This window comes from Colias philodice, chromosome 20 (genome assembly GCF_061535455.1).
Source record: "Colias philodice isolate Cphi_HAF_F1 chromosome 20, ilColPhil1 Martin Lab GWU primary, whole genome shotgun sequence".
In the NCBI taxonomy this organism is placed as follows: Eukaryota; Metazoa; Arthropoda; class Insecta; order Lepidoptera; family Pieridae; genus Colias; species Colias philodice.
This window is the reverse complement of record NC_143105.1, coordinates 3,352,307-3,363,059: the sequence shown is the minus strand read 5'-3', so window position 1 is coordinate 3,363,059 and position 10,753 is coordinate 3,352,307. Positions and strand designations below refer to the sequence as shown.

Sequence of the window (10,753 nt, the reverse complement as noted above, 5' to 3'; positions counted from 1 at the left end):
TAGAACAAACACATAAGACAATACAGGTTATATATATTACAGACTACAGGATACACTAATATAGATTATAAATATAATAAGGGGTTAATACTTTAGTTTGTTAAAGGAAATAAATTTAGATAGAATTTCAACAAATTTGGAAGGCACTAATGTCAACAAACATTTAAAATTTGTGGGACGAGGGATTTCAGGAGGGAGGACATCCAGTAATGAAGAACGAAGCTTGGTACATTCAAAGAATAAGTGGTCAGTAGTACCTTCATCCAAACCACACTCACAAATAGAGTGATCACGTACTCTAATTTTCGCCAGGTGGACAGGAGTACAAGCATGGCCGAAGCGGAGTCGACAGATAGTGGATGTTACTAGTTTGTCAAATTTGCGAAAACGGAAAAACCACGGTTTGTGTGGAATAGTAGGCTGAATATCCCAATAGAATTTACCTTTTGTGCGGCTGGACTCTTGCCAAAGATTCAACCACTTCCCATCCAAACGCAATTTTGATAGTGGAACAAGGTCTTGACTATAATTACTGAAGTGAGTATTGCAACCCACTTGCGTAGCAGACTTAGCCAAAGAGTCAGCCATCTCATTACCCCCTATACCAGTATGACCTGGAAGCACTTCACTAATACCATTTCACCAATACGTCAAAATTAAAATGACAACTGACACGACATTTGTCGAAAAATGTCAATCATGACGCATTCGTAATCCGTAATGTGATTGTAATGTCAGTGTTTATTTTACATCATTCGCAATAAATAATCGTCGCAAAGTAAAATGTAAAGTGAAACCAGTTTTGAAAATAAATTGCTTTTTAAATTAAAAACATGTCGACATTCATAAATCACAGAGACGACAGTTCCGTGAACGTCGAGGAAGCAATAACAAAAGATAGTGTAACGTATTATAAAATCGTTGTAAAAGTGGGTTTCGTACAGTGGGATGTATGGCATCGGTACAGTGATTTTGTAGAGCTCCACGATAAACTAGTGAACGATTATGGCGTCGCTAAGGACCTGCTTCCGCCGAAGAAGGTCATACGCAACAAGACCCCTAAATTCATTGAACACAGACGAGAAGCCCTCAAAGAGTATCTCAATAATGTATTTAATTTCTTGAACCTCAATTTGCCTTCAGACTTTGCTCACTTCTTGGACTTCCATTTATATGACATATTTTTTTTATTACAAGATTTAGCAAAAAAACTTTATTTGGAAGGAGATAAGATGTTACAAAATGAAAAAATACATAAATTTACTCCATTACAGGTTGGTATTTTATGTTTCATTATTTTATTTAAGCTCTGCAAATTTATTATTAAATATTACACAAAATTCAATTTAATTCAAGTTATAAGAATATTCTATGCTTATTTTTGCCATTAAACATTCTCCATATGCTTATTGTATTTTATTTTCCACACAGTGTAAGTAATTAAAGATAATATATGCATAGTAACTGTAGTCATTATTTGCATTAATAAATGTGACTCATCTCCGTTACAAACCACTTGTTAGATTTTCAAGGTTACAAGAAAATACATTGACTTTTTCCTTTATCACCACAAAACCATAAAATACCTAAAATAAATCTATACATACTAATTACCAATATTATTTATATTATATTATTGTAGAGTTTGGTTTGTTTGAATATGCTAATCTCAGGAACTACTGGTCGGATTTGAAAAATCTTTTCAAGACCAATAAGAGCGGAGTCGAGCAGGTGAAATCGCGGGGTGCAACTAGTAAAGAATATATATAAAAATGTTTGTAACATAAATTAATAAAGAATAGAAAAAATTCGATCACGAGGCGGGACTCGAACCTGCATCCTTTCGCGCCATTCCATTCCAGGGCGGATGCCTGACCAATTCAGCCACTTGTGACCCGCCAGAGCAATCGAATTTATTCTATTCTTTTCAGTTTTATGTGTCTAAGGGACACCGTTTGTAACAACATGTTTGTAACAGTTTGCACTGACTAAGGTCAATGGTCATCAAATTACCTTAATATTAATTGAATTATCAGTTTATATAATATTATCATTGTCAATATACATATTAGTAATATTCCTTACTTCAATGGAACTGTGGCTTATCTGTTATATCTATGTGTGGCTTATCTTTTCTATTATGTATATGATTTTACTTCCTTATTTAATATATTTTATATTTGCTTATTTTTGCAATTAAATTTATATAGCTAAGTACAATATTCTGAAACCCAGTCATCATCATCATCAGCCCATATCGTTCCCACTGCTGGGACACGGGCCTCCTATGAGGGTACAGGCCATAATCCACCACGCTGGCCAAGTGCGGGTTGGCGTCGAACTTTTGATTCTTCGACATGCCGGTTTCCTCACTATGTTTTCCTTCACCGTTCGAGCGTAATCTATATTTATTGACATACAATAGATTTTGTTTTTCAATTTAAAGTATAGTGTAGTAAGTCTATAACTAGCTGCGCTCCGCGGTTTTGCCTGCGTGGCTCCACTTTTGGTCTTAGCATGATGATATATAGCCTTCCTCGATAAATGGGCTATCCAACACGGAAAGAATTTTTCAAATTAGACCAGTATTTCTTGAGATTAACGCGTTCAAACAAACTCTGCAGCTTTATTATATGAGTATAGTTTTAATTCCTAAATTCCAGCTACATGCAATCAGTGAAAGATTCAAAATGGCGTGTCCACCGACAGAGAAGTTGGACCAAATGTATGACTTCAGTCACATCCTCGACTTTTGTTCGCAAGTTCGCTCGCTCAGCATAGAGGGGAGTTATGAGAAACTGGGCACAAGCAATATAGTGCCTAATGACTTGAAGTTTGATTTGATACCGTTCAAGTCGCTCATGGATTTGAAGGTTCTTGGTGTGCCCATGGCGTGTATACAGAGTGTTGGTAAGTTGGCAATTAAATTTTATTTCTACTGACATGTTTGTGAATAGACTAAAGTTACATTCATTTCTAATATTGTTATTTTAAGTGTTTGTGAGTAGATGAAACATAAATCTATGTATTTATAAAAACACTAAATTTATTGCTAAGCACGAATCCCGAAAACAGCGGAACCAATTTCGCTAATTCTTTTTTTTTATAATATACCTTGAAGAATGAGGATGGATCTTATGGAGAGAAAACATAAACATGTACCATGGACGAAGCCTGGGCGGACTGCTAGTATATAAACAAAGTACTAGTTAATACTTGGCAAAAATCTAAAGACACAATATAATTCATGTATTCCTTCTTTCAAACCATTCTTTACATTAGCAAGACCCAATTTTATATGTGTTTAGTTTTGCTTATCAAATTGATTATATTATTTCAGGCAGTTTACGCGATACATTATGTAGTTTGTCAGTGCTGATCGCAACAGTGGTGTCGCTCAATGAATTTCTGCTTGTTGATGTTCTACACAAGGACCCTTCCAGTATTACTGATTCTATGGTAAGCATAATGTACCAATCATTCAACAATCAATAATATTCATACAACACCACTAATAGTTCTAAGTTTGTTATGAAACATACTATGCCGCGCGGTTTCACCCGTGGACGATTCCGCAAAATCAAGTATTACCATAGCTCAAGTTTTATTTTGATGCCTACCTATCATAATGTAAAGTTTTATTCAATTCGGTTCAATAGTGTTTTAGTGAATGAGCAACACGTTCCATTTGTGACCATACACTAGGATAAGCACAGATTTATTTATGTAAAACACTGATAAAGTTAGAATACTATAATTTGCCGTTTTTAGCAATGTAATAACATTGTATGAACATTATTTATTTATTATGAAGTCAATATTCGCTAAATAAACTCTCATATCCTTACATACGCTCCAATAAATATATCGTAAATATTGGCTTACTATACAGGGTGTCCCAAAAAGTAGTGATATACTGAAGCTGGGAGGTAGAAGACTTAGAGGGCTATCCGAATCACCCCCATGTGTGTTATGCGATTTTTCGTATTTTCGGAGTTATTACATTTTTTTCAATTTTTCATCTATCGCCGAGTACGATGAGATTTTTATTTATGGTGACGTGAATTATTGCGCTAGATGCTTGTTTTTTTTTGTGTGCTAAGCTGAAAGATAGGCCAATTCAGTATGGTAACATTTACTATCGTTAGATCTTCGAATGGAATAAAAAAAAGAATTAAATGCTATGAAAGATAAAATTACCCAGTATGTTCATAACTTCAAGGGCCCATAAAAAAATAAAATCACATAAAAAAGGTTTTCCATTTGGCTTTTAAAAACTTGCTCTATCGATCAGGTAGCTACCCTAAAAATTTCATTTTATTATTCTGAAGGCTTCAATCGAAAAATTGAAATCTAAATGTGGTAAGTGCAAAATTTTTATTAACATGATGATTATTAAAACCAATAAATAGGTGTTTAAAAATGATTTTTTTTTAAATAGCCCCGCTGTTGCTCAATGCAAGTGCGACATCACCGTAAAAAGTTGTCTTTTTAATGTCTGAATGCTCTTTTATCATTTTTAATGGTTTCTTCTGCTACTATGAATTTCCGGGTTATTTCGTCCAAATTGTGGCAGTCTCTCGTCTTTGTAGTATCCCCACGGAAAAAATTCAATAGGGTTTATGTCCGGAGACCGTGGAGGCCAGGCTAAAGGGCAAAAATACCCTGAAAGATGGATTGGTCGTTGCAGCCTGCGCATGCGCCGGTGACGCCTGCTTTAAAGCCTGGCCTCCACGGTCCCTCGAATAAACCCCATTGATTTTTTTTCAATGGGGATACTAAAAAGACCTCGGCTACTTGAGAGAATGCCCCAATTTGGACAAAATAACCCGGAAATTCATAGTAGCAGAAGAAACCATTAAAAATGATAAAAAAGCATTCAGACATTTAAAAGACAACTTTTTACGGTGATGTCGCACTTGCACTGAGCAACAGCGGGGCTATTTAAAAAAATTCTGGTAATTAAACACCTATTTATTGGTTTTAATGATCATCATGTTAATAAAAATTTTGCACTTACCACATTTAGATTTCAATTTTTCGATTGAAGCCTTCAGAATAATAAAATGAAATTTTTATGGTGGCTACCTGATCGATAGAGCAAGTTTTTAAAAGCCAAATGGAAAACCTTTTTTATGTGATTTTATTTTTTTATGGGCCCTTGAAGTTATGAACATACTGGGTAATTTTATCTTTCTTGGCATTTAATTCTTTTTTTTATTCCATTCGAAGATCTAACGATAGTAAATGTTACCATACTGAATTGGCCTATCTTTCAGCTTAGCACACAAAACAAAACAAGCATCTAGCGCAATAATTCACGTCACCATAAATAAAAATCTCATCGTACTCGGCGATAGATGAAAAATTGAAAAAAATGTAATAACTCCGAAAATACGAAAAATCGCATAACACACATGGGGGTGATTCGGATAGCCCTCTTGGTCCTCTACCTCCCAGCTTCCGTTCATCACTACTTTTTGGGACACCCTGTATAATCGCTATAACCAGTCAAAGTTCACGTTATCATTCCTCTAACTAGGTCAGGTCAAACAGGCCGCGTGTGTATGTAATATACATATATATACTAGATAATAGCATGACCAAGAAGGTCATATTATTGTAGAATTGAATAAATGGAAAATTGAATAATAGGATATCTTATAATGTGTCCTATAAAACTATAATCATAAAAATAATATTTTCAGTTTATAATGTAAAAGGATTCCACATTTTAGATCAATCTTTTATAATATTCAGGTATATAACTTGTATCAACGGATGGATAAATGTCTCCTGTAACACAGGACATCTCATAGCATAGGAGACATTGTTCAAATATCGCAATTAATTGTACCTACGGTTTATGTTTTACTTATATGTAAGTTATCCCATAATTGCATGTACATGTATACTTTTTCTGTTGTCAAATAAAGAATTTTTATTTGAATTAATTTTCAAATATATTTGCCGAATGAAGACACTTCACCTCTAAAACATTTTTCCTAACACAAAACATTATAGCCACAAGACTGATTACTCTGGACCATAATAATTATTAACCTATTTAATATCCCAAAATTTTATTATGATATTTTTTTATCCAACAGATTTGGAAGAAATTAACAACCATAAATTTCTCCAGTAACAACATAGCCAAAGTAGACTGGGCGATACGGCTCGTGCCAAAACTGCAACATCTCAACCTATCTTCCAATAGATTAAACGAGCTCTGTGACGTATCCTGCCTTCACGACCTTCAAGTACTAAACCTATCGATGAATCGATTCAGCACTTGCGACAACTGGCACGAAAAAATCGGAAACATCGTCAAAATCGATTTATCGCAGAACAAAGTCCAATCGTTACAGGGTTTCTCGAGACTGTACTCGCTAGAGAGTTTAGATTTAAGCTGCAACGTTATTACGGATGTAGAGGAAGTCCAACATATATGTAAACTGCCGTGCCTAGAATATCTATGGTTGACCGCCAATCCGGTAGCGTCGTCCATAGATTATAGAGTTAAGGTGTTAGAACAATTTAATTCTAGAATGTCGGAATTATGTTTGGATAACGAAAAAGCGTCAGAAAAAGAATTGGACACGGCTCGTGTTTTGCAAGCGTTGAGGGTAGTTAAAGAGAAGAAGACGCCGAGCTTCTTGCAGAACAATAATACGAGCCATAGCTTTCATAAGAGTTGACGACTGATGTGATTTATTTGTAGCTAATGTTTTGTACGAAATTAACGATTTTGTTACTGATGTATGTCAGTTGTATATTTATATTTGTAAGAGAAAGTATTTTTTTGTCAATGCCTTCATTGGTTATTGCTTCAATTATGCTAAGAAATTTTGAAGCTAGAAAATATATTCTAGCTTTGGTTGACTTTATTAAAATAATGATGAAAATAGATGACAGTTTGATAATACCAGTTTATCTTTTTTATTATTCATAATTATTTGTTATTCATATACATGCTATTCCTATGAATAATTAATCACTTTTAACTTGTGATAAACTTTATTTTATAAGCCTTTTGTATTAGAAGTAACTTTTTCTAATTGTGATTGTTTTTTGAAGTGAAACTTCTTTAGGCGCGTTGAGAGTAAAATTTCAATCTCGCGTCATGGCAATACCGTCACGTCATGGAGTAAGGCGAGGATACGATTTTGGTATCTTTGAATCTTGCCAAAGAAGTTTCACTTCTGACACGTGTGCTCGGCACACACGCTCTTTTTTTACATTTTTAAGTTACAGATTTTTGTATTTTTTGTTTTGTTTAACAGATTGTTTTTTTTTTACGAAATGTGGTGCTAAAGCGTTCAGTAACTCGATTGTTCAAAAATATTTTTTTACAGGAGAAGAAAATATAGCTTAGCAAGATAGCTTTTTATTTGCAATACTATTTTCAACTTAGGTATACTCATTCTCAGCTTATTGTTGTAATATTGTGTATGCTATATTCAACAATATTTTCATTTGTTATTAACACTTTTTTTTGTAAGTTATTAATAAGTAAAATAGATAAATAAGAAATGACTAAATTTTTATATGACCATATAATGCATTTCTATTAGATGCTAAACCTATAAGATTATTTCATGTTATTTCTTCTTGCCTAATATAGCCTTGATTAGATCAACTAAGATTCTTGCGCATAACAGAAAAGCATTTCCATCAAAAAAATAATTTTGTTAGGATCCGTCTTCGATTAAATTTTGGTACATAACTCAAAATATACATCATTTCTCGTATAGTACATAGGTACTAAAATAGTAGCAAAAAATATACTTATCATTTTTGAATTTGCCTTTTTAGTTGGAAATTAACAAGGCGGAGTAAATACGGTTTCTTTTATGCAATATATTTAGTTAGAAGCTACTGTAAGATAACCATTATTATAATTAAGTAAATGATCATATTTTGTGTAATATTAGTGTATGAAATACAATGTGTAAATAATATAATCGATGACTAAACTACACCATACAAGGTGCAATAGTATTGTTTTCTAGAAGTATTATATAATTGTGATTTTTTTATTGTGAAACAATATTATGTATTGTGTTATTAAAGTTATTTCACGTTAGTTGTTGTTTTATTTAAACAGGATTACCAAATATATTTTTAAAACATACATTTAATGGGCGTAGCCACGGTGGGGCAGGGTGGGGCGCTTGCCCCACCCTGGCTCTGACCTGGAAGGTACCTAACCAAATCTAAAAAACTTAATCTAGGTACTGACTACAAAACTTAATATCCGTTAAAAAATTCTCACTCGAAAGTTGTCAGTCGACACAAAAAATGCTATCTAAACAAAAAGCTTGCGCTTCTATGTTACATGATATAAACCACCTTTGGTGACAGAAAAAGTAGTGTAGTACTGTTACCCCACTAAATAAAGCTGTTTTTATTTGTGCCAAATTCGCACTAAATTTCACTTTTGTTTTTAGTTAAGGGTCACTTACTGACCATAAAAGCACAAAATGCTGACAGATTAAGGTGGAGCTTCGCTCGCAATCTTAAATAAAAGTTTTTGGCCGATATCTCGGAAACTATCCACTTTAAGGCAAAAAAATATTTGGATTTTTTTGTAGATAGTAAAATTTTACATCTTTTATACCTTGTAAACTTTTTTGGCAAGTAAGTGATCTACAAACTACATAGTTACCTACATGTATTTTATTGATTAATCCAATATTTTACGAGTTATTAGCCAAAAACGATAAACCGGTTCATTAAATAGACCATAAACCGTAAGCAGTTAGTTTTACAAAAAAGTTTACAGAGTATAAAAGATGCGAAATTTTACTTTCTACAAAAAAGTCTAAGTAACTTTTGCCTTAAAGTGGTTTTTTTTTTTTTTTTTGTGTGGTGTCTCTCAATGTTAGCCAGAAGGGCTTCTACATTTTAACGCGGACGCGGGGGTGAACTGAAGGTTCACCCTGGTAGCGACATGCACAAGGGCGTCCCCCCTTGACGGGGACCACGAACCTCGGCTTGGGCTGTCGCTTGAGTGGAGGAGGCCAGAAGGGCCCTAATCGGACGGGGCCTTAAAGTGGACATTTTTCGAGATATCAGTCAAAGACTATAAGATTGCGAGCAAAGCTCCACCTGGATCTATCAGCATTTTGTGTTTTTATGGTCAATAAGTGACCCTTAACCTAAAACAAAAATGAAATTGGATGGATGTCTACCATTTGAAATGGTTTAATTTTCCATCTACATAGACATGTTTAGTACCTATATTTTATGGTAAAAAGTAATCTTAACATAATCGTATTAGAAAGATATTATATTGTATAATGTAGGGATGAAATTTGCAACTTATACGGCTGTATCTTTTGTTTGTGTTGATTTATTCATTATTATTTCAGATTGATACCGCCATGCGTTCTTGAAAAAAAAAAAAAAGGTATTTTTAGACAGACGGACAACAAAGTCTGCCGGTCTGTTTGTCTGTCAACACCCTTTTTCTCAGGAACGCGTGGAGGTATCAAGCTGAAATTTATATCGAATACTCAAGTCTACGGTCTCTTAAAGCTGTGAAAAAATCAAACTTATAAGCCAACGCAATCAAAAGATACAGCCGTTTGCTGCAAATTATCGGAAATTTCGACATTCGCAAGGGAATCAAAACCTACATTGTACTTCCTGTGAACACAGTCTTGAAATTTGGTTAAAAGCAATGTCTTATAGCACAGATAAAGGAAAAATTACTAAAACACATACATTTTAGAGTTACAACATAATAAAAAGTAGGTTTGTTCGGAGCCCTTGGTGCGCGAGTCCGACTTGCACTTGGCCGGTTTTTTTTTGCCCCACCCTGTGCCCATGGCTAGCTACGCCCATGTACATTTTAATAATGAATGCTAGCAAGATTTATTAGGGCGTTCGCTGCGTAGAAGAGCTGTTTGTAGGCATCGGCAATTTTTCCTCCTCTACTCTTATTAACGAAAACTTGGTTACAAATTCGTCGCACAACAATCTAGTCCCTAGACGTGATAAATGGGCTGATTGGTTCACGCCAACCACGCCCTTGGTCACGTTGTCGTCTTTTGGCTAAGTAGTATATCAGTAAATAATCATTAGGTATCGACAGTAGTTACATACACCAACGCGAAATTATACAAGCAGCGCTGCGAAAGACGGGAGTCTCGCTTTTGGCTGCTCTTCCACCAATAATGTGCGAGGAATGTGTGTGTAAAGAACCAATCATATCGTTTCATTTAGTTTGAAGCGATACGAAAAAGCAACCCTACGCAGCGAACGCCCTAATTGAAAATCTTTGAAGCAGTCACCTACAGGTTAGTTTCACAAGAATTGCTCGTTTGAAGGATATCAATTCATGGTACAAAGACAGAAAATTTTTCAGTACCTTCGTAAATGTGTAAATTCTAGTAGCATTATTACTTTACCTTATTAGAAATATACTCTATTGATCATTCTCAATAGCAAAAGGCGTGAAGTGTGATGTAACGTTTAATGTGTCTGAATCGTGGATAATTGGACATCTAACAATTAATTTTCAATTCGATTAGTTCTTGAAAGTGATTTCAGATATATCATATTATTTAGTACTAGATTTCCGCCCGCGGCTTCGCCCGCGTTTTCAAAGGAAAATCCGCATAGTTCCCGTTCCCGTGGGATTTCCGGGATAAAACCTATCCTATGTGTTAATCCAAGTTACCCTCTATATGTGTGCTAAATTTCATTGTAATCGGTTCAGTCGTTTTTACGTGAAAGAGTAACA

General features: G+C 34.4%; 1 protein-coding gene across 2 annotated transcripts in view; it reads left to right on the top strand.

The window, feature by feature from the left end:
• The first annotated feature begins 653 nt into the window (after positions 1–653).
• LOC149479338 (nischarin) overlaps positions 654–10,753 on the top strand; it is a 49,530-nt gene continuing 39,430 nt past the window's right edge. The window contains exons 1-4 of one of the 2 annotated variants that reach the window (XM_089707954.1): positions 680–1,274; positions 2,664–2,910; positions 3,341–3,459; positions 6,111–8,089. In XM_089707954.1, coding sequence (XP_089564080.1) covers positions 834–1,274; positions 2,664–2,910; positions 3,341–3,459; positions 6,111–6,701 — 1,398 coding nt within the window. In that variant the 5' untranslated portion in view covers positions 680–833 and the 3' untranslated portion in view covers positions 6,702–8,089. Of the gene's footprint in view, positions 1,275–2,663; positions 2,911–3,340; positions 3,460–6,110; positions 8,090–10,753 lie in introns of those variants that run through there. The other variant, XM_089707953.1, reaches the window with a different exon arrangement.